Source organism: Sorex araneus, chromosome X (genome assembly GCF_027595985.1).
Source record: "Sorex araneus isolate mSorAra2 chromosome X, mSorAra2.pri, whole genome shotgun sequence".
Lineage (NCBI taxonomy): Eukaryota > Metazoa > Chordata > Mammalia > Eulipotyphla > Soricidae > Sorex > Sorex araneus.
The window spans coordinates 170,372,613-170,392,088 of NC_073313.1; the positions used below are offsets into that span (position 1 = coordinate 170,372,613).

The 19,476-nt window shown below is 35.3% G+C and overlaps 1 protein-coding gene across 1 annotated transcript in view; it reads right to left on the bottom strand.

Annotated features, from left to right (window-relative positions):
* Positions 1-19,476, bottom strand: part of THSD7B (thrombospondin type 1 domain containing 7B) — a 1,129,969-nt gene that overhangs the window by 724,194 nt on the left and 386,299 nt on the right. The window contains exon 4 of the mRNA XM_055123230.1: positions 662-910. Within this exon, the coding sequence (XP_054979205.1) occupies positions 662-910 (249 nt within the window). The remainder of the gene's footprint in view (positions 1-661; positions 911-19,476) is intronic.

The window sequence follows — 19,476 nt, forward strand, 5'->3', positions numbered from 1 at the left end:
TGAACGAAGTCCCACTGGACCCAGGTAATGCGAAACTTTGTGAAACACCAATACTAAGATATGAAAATAAACTTACTAATTGATGACAATGATTTTTCCAACATCCTTTTGTTCCTTGAGAAATCTGAAAAGGAGTAACTACTGTAGAGTTGGTGATAATGAAATTTGGAGACAGAAGTATAATAAATTGAGGGCCTGCATTCAATAACCTTAAACTTGGGCATTATTAATCTTGCTAGGCATCAAAAGACTTATTTACAAAATAAATATACCACAAATAGTCTTAGGTTATCATCAAATTAGGTATGGCATGTAAAGGAACAGCAACTAATAATTATTGAACATCTGTACATGATAAATGTATATGGGTGAAATACTGTTTTCTGAAGTTAGCAAAGGAAATTTAGTCATTTCTGCCAAATGCTAAGATAAATATCATCAGACAGTCATACAAAAAGGATTCTAACCCAAGGAATCAAAATCAAGTTAGATGCTTTGAAACTACGGTAGTATATTGCTTCGTACAGAAATCTATCCTTAATACAGACACAACAAACTGACCATTGTTTTTGTTGTTAAAAACACATCATATAAAAGGAGGATAAACAGCACACTGCATACTCATGCATACAATACTCATATGACAGAGAAGACACAGTACCTGGGACAAGGCTGCAAATGTTCTCCTTCAACAATACAGGCTTCTTTCTCCAGAAGTGCAGGACACTCCTTTCCACCTCCAATAGCAACATGTTTCACTGCCCGGCTCCTGCTCTTGAATCCTGGTGAAAGATTCCCTGAACGACAAGTCTTGGAGCAGGCACTCCATGCAGACCACTCCGTGGTTTCACAGTCTTTTGGCATAATGCAGGACTGGACAGTCAAAGGGAAGGAATCCTGCATGCAAAGGCTGAAGAAGAGACAGAAGAAGAAAACCATACACCATAGATTAAATGGAGGCAAACAACTATGAAGTGACAGTTATATGAGATGATTGGGGAGAAAACCTAGTTTAAGCCTCCAAATGGAAAGATTTTAAAAGTGCTTGTGTCATTATAATAAAATTCTGGAAGACATACATTTAAGAATAAATTTTTACATGCTTTTAGCTCTGAAACTTATTTATTAGAATAACTTTGTGTTTCAGTTTGCATCTTGCCTCAATCTGTATCTTCTTTACACTAAGAAGACACAAACTAAAGCAAGTCCACGTTGCACCTTCCCAAAGCAAAATAAAAAATATTAGAAGTTCTAGTGAATTCTCTCATATGATATAGCTTATAGATACCACTTATTGACTGGATCTGCATGTCACATACTGTACTGCTCTTCATGGATACTTTATTAAAATAATTACTTAAGTTTTAATATTATTATCTCATACACAGATACAAACTTGGATGAAGGAAGGTAAAATCATTTGCCTGAAATCAAGATAAGTGTAAGTTTAACAGTGTTACAAGTAGGCTTTACTCTTCTTTGTGTGTAGGTCCCACATTGTAAAGTCCTGTCTACAGTAAACTGGGATCATTACTGTGCATATGCCAACTTTTACTCACTACTGCTCATCATTCATATATCAGCTAATTTCTGATATTTGAACAGAAAAACAGAAAAAATACTGACTTGAAATCTACAAGCACATCCATGGTGGTAGTGATATTAACCAAGGACTTGTGATTTTAAAAATAGCTCTTAGCAAGGAAAGCCTCTTTAACAAATAGTGCTGGGAAAAACAGAACAACCATTTGTTAAAAAATGGAATCCAATCTATACCTCACAATGTACATAAAAATTAATTTTAAGTGGGTCAAAGACCTAGAAACTAGACCAGAAACCATAAAAAGTTCATCAAAATATAGGAAGAGACAAACAGACATTTCCACGATAAAGACATTACATGGGGCAAGAGAGACAATGGATTAAGATGTTTGCTTGCTTGAAACCAACCTGGGATCAGATCCCTAGCATTGCTTAAAGTACCCTGAACACCAATACCAACACCAATACTAAGATGATCCATGTACACAGAGCCAGAAGCAAGTCCTGTACACAGCCCAATGTGACATGACAATAAAAAATTTAAAAGGACATACAGATGGCCAATAAACACATGAAAAATTGCTCATTGTCACTTCATATCAGATAAATACTAATCAAATTGATAAGGTATCATCTCACACCAGGTAGAATGTCATCTATTATAATAATATTAAATTATATATAATATAATTATATAAAAATAACAATTGTTGGCTGGGATGTGGTGAATGAAAGGACCCTCATTCCCTGCTGGTGGGAATTCTACCTGCTCCAACCTCTATGAAAGGCAATATGGATATTTCTCAAAAAGAATAGAGCTCCCACTTGATAAAATATCTCTTTCTTGTTATATATTTCCAAATTATTAATTCAAAATTACATATTCCACTTATGTTCTTTGGAGCTCTTACTAAGATAAACAGGATATGGAAGCATTTCAAATGTCCAGAAATAGATGAATGGATAAAGAGCTTGTGGTACATAATACAATGGAAGACTATAAAGTCACTTGAAAAAAATAAATCCATGTTCTTCCATGCAACTTGGATTGAACTGGAGTATACTGTACTAAATGAAATAAACCAGAGGCAGGAAAAATATAGATAATCTATTCATCTGTGGTACATATGAAAACCAGTAAAGGACACTTGAAATATCGATCACTTGGATACTAGAATAGAGACCTGAGAGTGCCAAGTTTTGGGGGAGGCATCAGAGAAACAAAGTGGTTGACAGGTGGGAGCTCAAGTAGGTGGGTGGTGCTCAAGGAGATCCTACCATGCACTTAACTGCCAATTAATGGGATAACAGCTACTTTGCATATCAATACCACACATTAGAACAGGATTGTAACCTTATTACCTTTACTTAAAAAAGAAAGAAGGAAGAAAAAAATGGGAAAAAAAGAAAAAGAACTTCTACATTTTGTTATTAAGAAAGCTGTATATTCTGGTGGAAGGATAGGTGTTGGAATACTGTATGACTGAAATTCAATCATGAACAGCTTTGAAATGCTATAAACAAATTAAAAATTAGAAAAATAAATGTGTGTAAGGGATAGGAACTTAAATTATAAAAAATTAATAAAATTGTATTTTCTTTGAAAGCTTATCTTAAAATAATGCTAACTTATCAGAAAGAGATTTCATTGTTACAGTAAAGGCTGTTGATAAATGCAGGTCCTATGCATTCATTTTTATTAGCGTTAGAGTCAAATATAAGTATGTGTGTGAACCTGTTTACTCATTTTCCCATGAATGTTCCACCTCATTATACTTTATTTCTTGCAATTCCATAGAAATACTGTTGACTGTTCTTTTAGTGTTACTATGCATTACACATGTGTGAGAAAATTTTCTTGGTTTGTTTGTCTGAATTGGGATCATAAATATCCTTGCAATAAATGGATGGGACATGGTGAATGATTTTTCCACAAACATTTAATATTTTTAACACGTGATTTTTGGAAACATTGAAAAATTATCTTTTTATCTAGATTGTCTTTCTACTTTACTCATATTTCTTGCTATTATTCAAACTATCCTCTGACTTGACCATTTTTTCGATTATGGTAGGTCACAAATGTCCCCCAAACATGTCCATATTCTAATTCCTGGAAACTGTGAAAACATGATTTTATATGTCAAAAGGAGACTTTGTAAATATGACTGTTGGGGGTTTTCAAACAAAGAAACTATTCTGGATTATATAAGTTGATCCATCATAATTGCATGTTGCCTTTTTTTTTTAATCAAAAAGAGGCAGAAAAGTCAAAATCATGATCTGTGATAACAGCTGAAACACTAGAATAATATGGTGCTGTTAAAAAAAACAGGAGGGAAACTTCTGGAACCTGGGAAATATAAGGAAAAAGATTCTATCCTGTAGCATCCTGAAAAAAATGTATACAAACATATAAACATACATACACAAATGCACATTTCGATATCTCTTCATTTTTAAGCTTCTAAGTTCCTTAACTGAAAAATGTAGTTTATATTGCTAATACTTTAATCATCATATTTTGCTACAGAATCAACAGGATATTATTAGGTAATTTATTGGACTTATATGTAAATAAGACAGTCACATTGATTCATGTATTATTTAATTCGTATTTTAAAAGTAACTTTTCCTGTAATAATACTTATGATTTTGCTGAGTCTGTGTTACAAATTTTGTTTTTTTAATTTTTTATGACTTGTCTTTTATATGCTATATCATCTTAATACCAAAGTTATAACATATATCTTCTAGAAAATTCTTTTTCCCATTTCACATTTATAAGATTATTTTTATGTGCATGTTTATATATGGTGTTTTATAACACGTTTCTTTCATAATTTTTTTTTTATTTTAGGGGTCCTCTCCAGAAAAGTGCTCAGGAATTACTCCTCATTCTGTTCTTAGATATAACTCCTGTTAGTTCTCAGGGGACGAAATATGGATCAGAGAACTAATCATGGCCAGCTACATGAAAAACAAGAGACTTAGCCTGTGTACATCATTGTTTTATAAATTAAAAAGAAAAAAAAAATTACGCTCTGCCGAGATGCGACCCGAGTGGCCACACGTTTGTGCAGCCACTCTGCTGCTGATTGACCACCATCCGGAGGACAGCTAGACTACTTTTGGTACCAGCAACTGCTCCCAGCAATGTCTCTGGACTGTGAACTAAGCCATAGCCCCATGCTGCCCCAGAAAGGGAAATGATGCAATTTCTAACATAAATCTACCTGGACTTAATTACTAAAATACCAAAATGCAGAAATCCTAAACCATATCTCTTCATTCTCAGCAATGGAAAACTAATTATCAAATGCTTCCTTGTCAGCAGGGCTGTTTTTTTGGGGGGGAGGAAACTCCAGCAACAATAGTGAGTTTTGTGTTGAAATATGGAATGCAATCAAGGTAAAGAGAAAATGAAGTGAAATTTATCAGCTACGCAGGCGGGGGTGGGGGGTGAGGGGATGGGAGGTATACTGGGGTTTTTGGTGGTGGAATATGGGCACTGTTGAAGGGACGGGTGTTCAAGCATTGTATAACTGAGACATTAGCCTGAAAACTTCCACATGGTGATTCAATAAAATAAATAAATTTAAAAAAAAGAAATTCCAATAACTGACTTTTAATGCTTCTTTAATTTGCACTAAATATCATATTTTTTCTATTTTGGTGTTTTTCTTCAAAAGAATTTTCCTCAATATATTCATTAGTATTTAACAATATTTAAATTTAACATAAATTTAAATATTTAGAAATAAATATTAAATGCCCCATATATTTCTTATTTACTAATGTTCCTTTTAACTATACTTATTTTATTTCATACATGTTATATCTCATGTCATATATTTTGACAATATTTTAATTCCTCCCCATAATTCTTTGTTCTTTACACACTCTCATAATTAGTATTAGTTCCACTTTTTCTGCTTATTTTCAAGTAAGTACAAAAGTTGGACTTGGCTCAACCTTCTAGCGATTCTGAAATTTTATGGATTGGTGAGACAGCAAACACTTTACAGGTAAGGCTCATCAAATGGTGAAGTTGATCACGCAGATCACAAATCATTTTATTAAAGCTGTCAAATGTGTGGTATGAATCCTCTTGCCCGTTGTGTCAGGCACATAGGTCAGATGGTCAAGTTTAGGAAAATATCTTGGAAAATAGGAACTATCATGGCATTCTTTCAAACTAAGTATGAATGTTTCATTTAACCCTCAGAGTCACGGGATGCTGTTTAACTATGTCCCATGTGAAAGGGAGTAATTTTTGAGTACATAGGACACATCTATCTTCTGATTTATTTTAGAGCATATAATTCATATACTTTCCAATATTCTTGTATTGTATAGAATACAATAGGCCATAGAATCATTAAAAAATAGAAGAATTCTCAAAGACTTAAAGAAACAATTATTTCCTTTCCTATAGTATGATGCTGCTTGTCTGGCTGTCTAAAAGTCATTTGTCTCCTTGGAGACATTAGAATGCACATTATACCCACGTTATAGATTTTCCATCTAGAATATACGGCTTCTACATTTATGTTAGAAAAGAAATAAAGAATAAAAGGATGGTCCAATGTAATTTAGGATCAAGATGTGCCTTATATTATTTCTACCCACACTACACTGAACAAATCTCAATCAAAAGTTTCTGCAAAGAGACAGTTATATATCTTTATTATATGTAAATTTATTATATATTTCTTTCTTACATATCCAATAAAGAAGCACAATGTGATAAATACAAAATAGTGTCTGTTATAACAGTATCATGGACCCAGACTTACTTCCACAGATCTTACTGAGAATGGGAGATTTCAGCTTTTCCACTCAGTTACATTACTGCTGTCCCAATTGTTTCCTTGTTCTCAAATGTACTTAAAATTTTTAAGCAGTACTGATATGTTCTGTTGTACTTGTCCATAATAAAGTTGATGCTTTTAATTCCTCTTGTTATTTAGTCATGTTCCAGAATACATCCGTAATAAACGGTTATTTTCTACCCATAGTAACTGCCACAAAGCCTCACTAATGATATCATCTATAACTCAACAAGCTACTAAAGAGCTAATTTTTCCCTACACACAAACACACACACACATACACACACACACACACACACAAAACTGCTTAGGGGCTGGAGCAATAGCACAGTGGGTAGGGCGTTTGCCTTGCACATGGCTGACCCAGGTTTGATTCCCAGCATCCCATATGGTCCCCTGAACAGTGACAGGGGTAATTCCTGAGTGCAGAGCCAGGAGTAACCCCTGTGCATTGCTGGGTGTGATCCAAAAAAAAAAAAAAAAAAAGAAAAAAACTGCTTAGAAGTAATTAAAATGTATGTGTAAAGTATCAAAATGCAGAAATATTTTTATCTCTGTTAACTTTATTCTATTATGTAGTAATAATTTTTATAATTCAGTGCATTCAAATATAGATTCAATGTATAGATTCAATATATCCAGCTAATTTTACAAAAATTTCAAATAAAGAAGAAAGTACTTAAGAAACTGCTAAAATCATACATGAAAAAGTTTAGTTATTCAATTATTCAGCAATGATTTCACTATTCATTTGTAGACTCCTATTCAAATTATATTATATTAGCAAGATAACTATAAAGCTTCTGAATTTTACCTTAGAGAACAACTTCATGATTACATAATAGAAATATATCTAGGGAATAAAACATGAATGGAGATAAAGAGATGGAAACAGAACTGAGATAGACTTAACAGAATATAGTTGTAGAAAATAAGGTATGTACTATATTATGTACTATTTATTTTAATGATTGTAAATCTAGTAACATTGTTCTGCCACCAGTCAAACTAATATGAGCAAAAGGATAAAAGAACTGAAAAAGGAAAAGATATATGTTCCAAGGTATAAGTGAAATCCCTGGCTGATATAGCACTAGTGACATGCACACTACATACATCATAGAAGTTTTAGCAAGGAAAGGAATGTGAATAAAAAAGTTTCTTTTTAAATTGTTTTCTCAAATATATCTTCAAAAACATAAGAAAATGTTTAAAATAATAAGAAAAAATATTAAGGATATGGGACGTTTTAGCTAAAACACTATGAGTTTTCATTATTGTATCCTTGTTTCACTAAGTTAAGCTGATTAGGTAATTTATATCCTGCTAGATAAAATAATATTTACATAAAGGAAAATGTATAACTAATGAGAGTTACTAGTAGAATTATATAGCCATTTTGTTTCTAATTCACTATAATATGAAACTAAGCTATTTAGATATTCTAAATCTATTTTTATTTAGATGGTTCTAAAATTTTCACTGTTACTGTCATCCTGTTGTTCATCGATTTGGTCAAGCGGGAACCAGTAACATCTCCATTGTGAGACTTGTTGTTACTTGTTTTTGGCATATCGAATAAGCCACAGGTAGCTTGCCAGGCTCTGCCTTGCAGGCCAGATAATCTCAGTAGCTTGCCAGGCTCTCTAAGAGGGGTGGAGGAAATGAACTCTGGTCGGCAGAGTGCAAAGCAACTGACCTACCACTGTGCTATTGCTCCAGCCCCTAAAATTTTCAGTGTATAATAAACCTAATATTATGCAATAAAGCTAAAACAACAGTATGAAATTATATTTTAAACGTGCAGTTAATTTACTTCTATGGGCTGGAAAGATTGTTACATTGATATAAAGATAAGTAGATTTCTATATTAAGATATTAAATTCTCAAAAAGGAATATCCTTAAGAGTAATATTATATCAAACTGTAATAGCTTTCATATTATAACCATTTTACATTACTGGGAAAACATTCAAAAGAAATTTAAAAGACACAGTAAGTCTCAATAAAATGGATGTTATCTTCTCCAAAATTTTTAGAGTACTAAAAGCAACAGTATGAACATATGTGTGAATGATTGTGCAATTAGAGATAAAAGCTATTATCAGCAATAAACAGAAGGCGTTAGCCACTCCTTCATTTTGAGAAGTAAACTGATACCCACAAAGTTTATATGATATACAATGAGCACAAAGAAAAATAAACTAGCATGACTAAAACTAAAATTAAGTTTTCTCCAATTGAAAGAAAAATTCTATTCACAAATAACCCGTGTGAGATATCCTATTGTTAGACTAAAATCTATAAATCTGTAACTTACATGGAGAAGAAAATGTCTCTTTTTGCTTCTCTGCTGGGAAAACAGCAGTTGCCAGACTGACTTTTTATTTTATTTTATTTTTTTTGCTTTTTTGTGCCACACCCGGCAATGCTCGGGGTTACTCCTGGCTTTGCAATCAGAAATTACTCCTGGCATTGCAGTGCTCGGGAGACCATATGAGATGCTGAGAATCGAACCCAGGTTCACCATGTAAAAGGCAAACGCCCTATCTACTGTACTATTGTGCCAGCCCCGCCAGGCTGAATTTTTACCACCACTCTATTCCCCAAAATAACAAGTTCAACAAATAAAACAAACTGCCCTTGAGTTCAATTGTCCAAATCCAGAAAACACAAGACGCATAGATTATCTGTTAATTATATAGAAATTAAAATACACTCTCATAAATTACCCATTGATGAACAAAATATAAAATCTCACTGTCACTATCACCCCATTGCTCATCAATTTGTTCGAGCGGGCACCAGTAATGTCTCTCATTGAGAGACTTATTGTTACTGTTTGTAGCATATCCAATACGCACGGGTAGCTTGCCAGGCTCTGGCGTGCGGGCTCGACACTCTAGGTAGCTAGCTGGGCTCTCCGAAAGGGGCGGAGGAATCGAACTCGGGTCGGCTGCATGAAAGGCGAACGCCAAAAAAGTAGAGACATTCAAAATGTTTCAATTTTTAAAAAAGATGATAGTCGAGTTAAGAATTTAAACTATACAAATCATTTATAGAATGGATTTGCCAATAATTTCAAAATATAGAACTCAGACCAGAACTTGGAGCTCATAGCAAAGATATAAGGAACATGCAAGTTGGTTAATCAAGAAGTCTTGTAAAAGTGTTACTCTTGTGGATAATATTATAGAAAGTTAACAGATTGTAGTGTGTAGGATAACATAGCCTCAGGTAGTTTAGGTTTATTGGGTTACTCCCATTACAGTGCTCCAATTCCTCTTTGTTTATTTGTAGCTTCTTTTTTAGTGTTCTGTTGACTTGTAAATAATGTTTTTCTCTTCTCCTTGAGTACTTTGCATAGTTTATTCAGAGCAAGTCCTTTTTGTATGGACACAGGAAGACTTAACAAATGTTATGCTTTTGTAACCTGGGAGTCATTTGACTCTACATGATATTTTCCTTCAGGGCATCTGTTCTCTTCACGTAAGCCTCAACTGCCCTTACTTCCTAGCATCCCCAAAGTAGGGTCCTGAAGAGGGACGAGAAGGACCCAGGGCAAGCGGTGAGTTGTGTGCTACCCTGGCATCGAGATGGGCCTGGCCAAAGTGGTTAACTATAAGTTATGCTTAACTATAAGTTAAGAGCTTGATCATGGGCAAATGTTGTCATGATCCAAACAGTTATAACTAGATTTGGACCCTGCTAGGGTGAGGAATGATTAATCTGGCCTGAGTGCTATGGTCTGAGCCTGTGGCAAGATGTTGCCAGGAGAGATGCCTTGCAAACCTCAATGTATCTCTTGCTATGTCCATGCAAAAATAACTAGTATTAAGATGTTAATGAGTGTTTGGAATGGGAAGAGGAGAAAAAACCCTTAAGAGGTATTTTGCCTACTAGCAGTCAGGAAGGGCTTTGGAATGCCCCTAGGTTGTGTTCCCTTTCAACCTGACAGCCCTCTGGAAGGGCTTTTTTATGTTGATTTTGCTACCTGGTGGTGTGTAACCTAGGGGCAAGGGCAAGAGAGGAAAAAGGGAGGAGAGAGATGGAGAGAGGTGGCAGTTGATCCAGAGAGAGGATGGAGCTGGGAGTGCAGGAGATGAGAAAGATGGAAGATTGAGTAAACAGTAACTAATCAGCAACCAGCTTGGTCCTCGTTCTTCCTTCGCCTGTCCTTGACCACCGGCCGTCCGGATCCAGTCCACACACTGCGGTTCCAGGGTACCGAACAGGGGCGGTGAGACAGAGCCTCCCGGAGAGCCCACGAGTGCACTCGCCCCTCCGTGAGCCTTAGTTTTTTACAGTATAGAATTGAGGTGGTGGATATTAAGAACAATATACGAGAAACAATATAAAGTCTGACAATAGTCTAGGAGAAGAATAAAGATGTTTTTAAGACGGTAACTGTCTTTTAAAAACAAATAGAGGGGGCTGGTGCAATAGCACAGCGAGTAGGGCGTTTGCCTTGCACTCGGCAGACCCAGGTTCGTTTCCCAGCATCCCATATGTTCTCCTGAGCACCGCCAGGGGTAATTTCTGAGTGCAGAGCCAGAAATAACACCTGTGTGTTGCCGGGTGTGACCCAAAAAGCAAAAAAAAATAAATAAATAAAATAAAATAAAAAATAGAAAAATAATGACCCAGACTATATTCATTCAAAACTATAAATAAAAATATCAAAAAATACAAAAGATTTTTGGCTGGTGAAAAGTTGCCTCCAAACAACCCCTAATGAAGCTCAAAACTACTGCAAATATGCTCTAACTCAAAACTATAGTATGTACACTTTTTTTTTTTTCTTTTTGGGTCACACCTGGCAATGAACAGGGGTTACTCCTGGCTCTGCACTCAGGAATTACCCTTGGCAGTGCTCAGGGACCATATGGGATGCTGGGATTCGAACCCGAGTTGGCCTGGTGCAAGGCAAACGCCCTATCCGCTGTGCTATCGCTCCAGCCCCTAGTATGTACACTTTTAAAAGGCATTGGAAATATATTTTTTAAACTCAGGTACTTAAGACAAGAAAGTAGTATAACAATAAGATCTGAAAGTATAACCAAGAAGAAATAAAAAGAATTGATTTCGCTAAGGAAAATGTGGGGCATATCAGTCATAAAGACTTAAAACAACTGAATCAAATAAAAATATCAGAATAGTAATAAAGTGGGAAAAATAGAGATGAGATTTTTAAAATCTATGCAAAATGGTATGTGTTCAATATCTATGGGAAATAAAACACAAGTGAAATAAACCAAAAATATATATTCATATATATTTACACACACATATATATGTGTGTATATTTAAATAACAAAACAAGACCTGATTACACATTGATAGAGCTCACCAGTTATCAGGTAAATATAACTTAGAATGCTCAATTTAAAAACACACACAAATAAATCTGTTAACTATGAAGGAAAATAATTGAGCAGTCTGAAAAAAAACTAAATTGGCAATAGAGTTCTCAAATTAACATTCAAATTAAGGCTACTCTAGAATAACTAATATTTTCAAAAAATTTAAGAGAAATGTGAGCCAAAAATAGTGTGTCCTATTAAACTGTTTTTTTTTTTCCCCAAAATAGATTTAATCTCTCAAATTCAGGACATATTGCATATACTAGCTATCCAGAGAATTTTATTGGCTCTTATACTTTATCAAAACAAACATATTTGGCCCAGAAAGACAGTACAGAGTTAGGGGGTTTACTTTGCATAAAGTTGACTATCGGTTTTATCCCTGGTATCATATATAATTCCCTTAAGAAGCACAGAGCCAGGAGTAAGGTCAGAGCATGGCTCTGCCCCCAAATCAAACAAACAAAAAGATAATCTGGAAAGTTTTGATAGAAGGATTGGAATTAAATATTTTACATATATGGGTTTAACTGTAACTAAGAACTAAAATGAAGGTGGGATCATAGGTCAGAGAAGAATATTGACCACATTGCGTTCAGGACAAGTAAAAAGAATTCACGTAAAAGTTGAAAGTACATGGGTCAGAAAATTTATCAGCTACACAGACGGAGTGTGGGGTTGGGGGGCTGGGGGGGGTGGGGTGGAGGTTTACTGTGGTTCTTGGTGGTGGAGTATGTGCACTGGTGTTTGAGCATTTTGTAACTGAGACTTAAGCCTGGAAGCTTTGTAACTTTCCACATGGTGATTCAATTAAAAAAAAAATACATGATCACAATAAAAGGTTCAGATAAAAAAAATAAAAGCTTTAGATCCAAATAAATAAATAAATAAATAAAGTGCAGTCGGCAAGCGCTTAGAATGTGACTGGCATCGAGTCAATCCGTGATCCAGATGCAGTATCCAAATGAGTAGTACTTGGGCACAGAGGTGAGAAAACCCTGAGTACCACTGGATGTCACCCCAGACAAGACAAAATAAAACAAAAAAAAGTGGCAGATAAGTGTGATAATATATGGGAAAACAGAATAAAGCCATGGAAGGGAGTCACTCAAAATTTACCTAATATAAAATAACAGGTAAGATAACAAAAGGGGGGAAGCAGCACTATTAAAAACTGTTAACACAAACTAACTAATCTATAAAATTGAATGTATTTCTAAAAGGGCTGGAGCATTAGCACAGAGGTTGAGTCTTTCATGTGGCTGACCCGAGTTCGATTCCTTCGTCCCTCTCGGAGAGCCCACCAAGCTACAGAGAGTGTCGAGCCCGCACGCCAGAGCCTGGCAAGCTACCCGTGCGTATTGGATATGCTCAAAACAGTAACAATAAGTCTCTCAATGAGAGACATTACTGGTGCCCACTCGAACAAATTGATGAGCAATGGGATGACAGTATTTCTAAATACCAAAATTAAAAATTATTAAAACATATCAAAATCTTCAAAGTTGAGGTAATATTACACATGATAAATAAAAAAAACAACAGAATTCAGTCTGAACTTCATTTATTAGAATAAATTTTAATATTTATTAGATTAACATTAGAAAACACAAGCCATGAATAAAAGCCAAAACTAAAATGTGATGATTTAAAACAGACTGAAAGTAGAGGCATAGAGATTTACCAGAAAAAATAAAACAATAAGTATACATGTGATATAGAGGTACAGCCAGAATAAAATTGGAAAATTGTTAGATAAGACAAAAATATTTTATAATGCTAAAAACTACACTGTACAAGGAAGTTGCAATAGTTTTGTTTATTTAAGTACCAAAGAATACCAGCAACCAAATATAAAAAAACTATAAAAGATTACTTAAAAAACCAACAGTAACATAAGATGATGTAATAGCCAGTTTTAGTATAAATCATATCAGGTGTCAGTGAAATATTTCAAGGTTAGGGTGCTCTCCTGGTATAAATCTATTTATGCTTTGAAAGTGCAGCACTTATAATTCCCTGAGCACCACTATGAGTTGCTCCTGATCACAGACAAGTCCTTTTCAAATACAGATTGAAAACTCAAATTGATCATAGATTATAATAAAGAAAACCAGTTAAATAGAAAATAGAAATATAGAATATTTTCCTATACAGCAACAAAACTAGAGATTAAAAATAAAAAAATGAAATAAAATATCTTTTATATGGAAATTAAAGGATTGGAGGTAAGGCATTTGCCTTGCCGACCTGAGTTCAATTCCTCGGTCCCTCCCGGAGAGACTGGCAAGCTAACGAGAGTATTCTGCCCATATGACAGAGCCTGGCAAGCTACCCGTGCCGTATTTAATATGCCAAAAACAGTAATAACAAGTCTCACAATGGAGATGTTACTGATGCCCGGACGACAGTGCTAGGACAGTGCTACAATGCTACATGGAAATTAAAATATTTTCAGACAAATCTTGGTCTATACTACATGACTTTTAAAATAAAATGATAATAAAAACATCTGTTAATTGGTGTTTCATTTTGGATTTAGAGCTGTTATCAGCAGAAGCATGTATGCCAATGCAAATAAATATAAATTAATTTATAATATGTAACTTCATAATCTATAAACTAAAAAAGAAAAATAAGTACAAAGGAAGCACAAGAAAATTCTAGAGATATAGGAATTACTAAATTTGAGACTAGAAAATAAGGAGTCCAATGAAATAAACCAAAATTCTGTTTTAAAAGAAAATTTGCGAAGTATAAAATATAATTGTAGACAGTATACCAACAGAAAAATCACTCACAATTGAAGATGTATTTTATCAACTAATTTTAAAATCTTAAGTAAATAAGTAATTTTTGCTAAGAATATAGTTAAACAAATCTTTCCCAGAAAGAAAAATAAAACAGATGAGTATAAAAAAAGAGAAGTTTTCAAAGAAACAACCCAAAATAAAGCATCAGTTAGGTCATTTCACAAGGAAGTCACATTATATTTTTACTAACTATATAGCTCAACAATTAAATTAATTGGTAAAAACATAGTAAAGAAAAAAATTCTACATGATCTTCATGAGGTAACAGTAATAGTATTACAACATTTCAGAGAGAAAAAAAAGTCAAGATTATATATTATGAATGCAATAATGGTTGAACATTAAAAAGAATATATTGAGGGCTCCAGAGATATATGGTGGGTGCAGTGCTTGCTTTGCACAAGGCTAACCTAGGCTCAGACCCCAGCATCACATATAGTCCCACCATGCAGCAGAAGGAGTGATGTCTGAGCATGAGTCACGATTAATCCCTGAGGAGCACCATGTGTGCTGCAAGTACCACCCATAATTATTGATAAATTTGTCCATACTTATAGCTTCAAAAACATCATAATTATCCTCAAATATGCTAAAAAAATCTTTGATAAAACTCAATACATATGCACCCTATTAATACAAAGTCATGGCAAATAAAGAAAAATTAGTGAATCCTTAATTTCATTACACACATACACACACACACACACACACACACAAACATGTACACATCATATCATCATATATACACACTATGTTCCAGAATACCCATTCCTCCCTGGGAAGCCAATTCATTAATACCCAGAACCTGTGACTGAGTTTGTAACCTAAAATGATGCAAGACATTTTTCTGATGTAAACAAGTTGCGAATGTTGAGGTAGAATTATTACTCAGAATTCTTCAGTGGGTTCAATCAGAGCTCAAGATTACTTCTAAGTAGGGACTGGAGGAACAGTGCAGCAGGTAGGGCACTTGCCTTGTATGTCACCCTATCTTCAACCCCTGGAACCCCATGTGGTCCCACAAGCTTGAATGGACTTATTTCTTAGCACAAAAACAAAGCAAGTCCTGAATGCCATTTGGCATGTCTCCAAAACCAAAAAATAACAAATAATTTAAAAATCCTAGAAAGCATGCCATTAAAATGGCACAGAATATAAACGACTTTAGCAAACAGTTAAAAATACATATAAATCAAAAGAATTTTATATTTACCAGATAGAGAACGGAACATATGACCAAACACTACCGAAAAAGCAATATCAGGGGTTGGAAGGGCATTTGCCTTGAATGTGGCCAACCTGGGTTCAATTCCCAGCACCCCATAGGGTCCCCAGAGCACCACCAGGAGTAATTCCTGAGTGCAGAATTAGGAATGGCCCCTGTGCATTGTTGGGTGTGACCCCTCCCCCAAAAAAGCAACATCATTAAAATATGTTTAAAGATAAAGAATTGCTCAAAACACTATGAATAAAATGTTAATTGCTCCTAGGAAAAAAATTTTAAAAATTGAAATGAAAATATATCACTCATTTTTAGCTAAAGTCACCACAATAAAGCTTCACTTCTTTCTATGTTAACTTAAACATTTAATAATATGATTACAATATTCCATCAACTTGCCTTATTAAACAGACAGTTTGATCATAAATTTCAAAAAAATATCATTTGAAAATAAAATAGAAAAGAAATAAATATAAAATGGGTCTATTCCTCTCAGAAACTAAGTTATAAGGTCAATGATTCTCTAATGAAAGTAGTAGGGAGGGGACCAGTACTTAATAAAAATGAAATAAAATTTTCATAAGTAAATTAATATACAATAAAGATGTAATCCCAAACACACAGTCAAACATATCATTTTTTAAAGTGTAACTGGGCATTACAAATAGATCAATTAGAATTGGATATTTTAGAGTCAAATTTCTAAAGAGAAAATGAATTATATTTCTTACACTATAAATTACTGTTTTTGGCATATCAAATACACCACGGATAGTTTGCTAGGCTCGGCCATGCGGGTGGGATACTTTCTGTAGCTTGCTGGGCTCTCTCAGAGGGATGGAGGAATCGAACCTGGGTCAGCCACGTGCAAGGCAAACGCCCAACCCACTGTGCTATTGCTCCAGTCCAGTAACAAGTCTCATAATGGAGACATTACTGGTGACCGCTTGAGCAAATGGATGAACAATGGGGTGACAGTGCAACAGTGCTACACTATAAATAAGAGCATAGTCTAAATACACATTTCTGGGGTTGGAAAAAATAGTACAATATTGAAGGCACTAGCTCTTGCATATGAATGGATCCCGCACACCTCCAGGAGTGATCCCTGAACAGAGAGTCAGCAGTAGGTCCTGAGCACAACAGAGTATGACCCAACCATACCCCTAAATCCTGTGTGTTTCAACTTGGGGCCATATAACCATGTGTACCATTAGGGTCATCCAACGGAGTCATAGGTAAAAACTATAAATAGGGAGCCTCTGCAGGAGAATAGAGTCAGCTGGTAGGACAGTGAGTTCATAGGAAAGAAACAATATTGATATCTACACCTGTATGTTTATTGTAGCTCTGTTCACAATAGCCAGAATCTGAAAACAACCCAAGTATGGAAGAACAGGTTAAAGAAACTATGGTATATCTATACAATAGAATACTACACAGCTATTAGGAAAGATGACGTCATGAAATTTGATTATAAGTGGATTGACTTGGACATTATAATGCTAAGTGAAATGAGTCAGAGAGAGACAGACATAGAATGACTGCACTCATTTGTGGACTATAAAATAACACAGTATGAGACTGATACTTGTAAAGAACTAAGGCACGCCGACGGTTGTGAGCACTCGAGGGCTCTCCGAGTGGCTCTGTCTCACCGCCCATGTTCCATGCTCTGGAACCACTGTGTGTGGCTGTTGGTCAAGGGCAGGCGACGGAAGGAAGAAGGCCAAACTGGTTGCTCTATCAGTTTATTTCATTCTCTCTCTCTGCTTCTCTCCCGGCCCTGGATCTCTCTCTGGATATCTGGATCTCGCCCCCCAACCCACTCTTACAGCCTAATTAAATCCCCCCAGCATGAGGGGGTTGGGGCTTACACATAGGTGTGGTCACAATCAATAGGGATAAGGTTCCATTCCCTCAGGGGATGCTTCTCCTAGGCCTGATTCTCTTTCAGCAGGAGGATCCACCCAAGGGCAGAGTCCCATGAGTGTGTTTCTCCTCTCCTCATCCAGCAAACATATAAGCATACATAATATTAATCATTTTGTATGGACACAATAAGAAATGCATTAAGGTTTATAGAATTGCTCTCCTGGGACCATCTCGATCTCAGACTACAGTGCTCAGGCCAGATCAGTCTTTCCTATCCCTAGCAGGGTCCTAGTCTTGTCATTACTTTTGGATCATGACAGCATTTGTCCATGATCAAGCTCTTAACTTATAGTTAAGAATTAGGCACTTTGGCAAGGCCCATCTCGATGCCAGGGTAGCACATAACTCACCGCTTGCCCTGGGTCCATCCCGTCCCTCATCAGGACCCTGCTTTTGGGGTGCTAGGAACTGAGAGCAACGGAGGCTTAAGTGGAGAAAGCAGATGCCCGGGAATAAATAATATTTGAAGCCAATTAAGTCCCAAGTTAAAAAAGCATAATATTGTCTTCTTGTGTCTATACAAAAAGGACATAGCTTTAAAGTAAATTATTCAAAAGGCATAAGGAGAGGAGAAAGGCAATATTATAATATTCAGTGTCCTAAGAAGGTCTGACCTTACAAATTAGCAGAGTCAGATTAGGGGAAAGCTGATTAACTGTTTTGGGGAAGAGAGCATAGAGAAGTGAGTACAGCTAAACAAAGGAATGGGAGCACTGTGATGGGAGTAACCCAATAAAACTAAACTACCTGAGGCTATGTTATCCTACAAATACCCAAGGACAGTAGAGACAATAGTCAGAAAAATTGCTCCACAGTTGGAAGCCTGCTACATGAGCTGAGGGAGATGGCAGCAGGGATAGAGAATGGATCACTAAGTCAATGATGGCTGGAGGAATCACTTGGGATGGGAGATGTGTGCTGAAAGTAGATAAAATACGAAACATGATAGCCTCTTAGTATCTGTATTGGAAACCATAATAACCAAAAGCAGAGAGAGAGAGTAAGAAGGAAAGTGTGTACCATAGAGGCAGGGGTGGGGTTGGGCTGTGGGAGGGATGCTGGGGACATTGGTGGTGAAAATGTGCACTGGTGCAGGGATGTGTGTTCCATCATTTTAGACTGAAACTAAATCATGAAAGGTTTGTAACTATCTCATAGTGATTCAATTTTAAAAAGAAAGAAAAGAAAAGAAACAATATTGAAGGGTACATGAGCAGAAAAAGAAGTTAACAAATGGTTTAAATGAACAAGCTTCAAATGTAGAAAACAAATTATATTTTTACTAAAATTGTTATATTTTTGATGGCATAGAATACTTTAACCATAACTAAAACTGCAAAGAGTATTCACACAAAGAATATAGTAACATAATATAGATGCATAGATGCCCTTTTATCTGAAGTTTCTGACTTTTGTGACCTCTAAAAAACTCACATTCTGCAAATATTATGTATAATTATATATCCAGGGATAGAACATATTCTCTTAATTTTAGGCACAATATGATGTCACTGTTTTATGAATACTATTTTTGTAAGTAAATGATTTATGAATTAAACTTAATTATGAGGATATATCTATAGTCAATCATCATACACAGTGTTTAGAGCTATCTCTGATTTTTAGTATCAACCAGCAGCTGCAGGTCATATCTCTGATAAACTGTAGCACTGTAGCACTGTCATCCCATTGTTAATCTATTTGCTCAAGTGGGCACCAGTAACGTCTCCATTGTGAGACTTGTTACTGTTCTTGGCATATCAAAT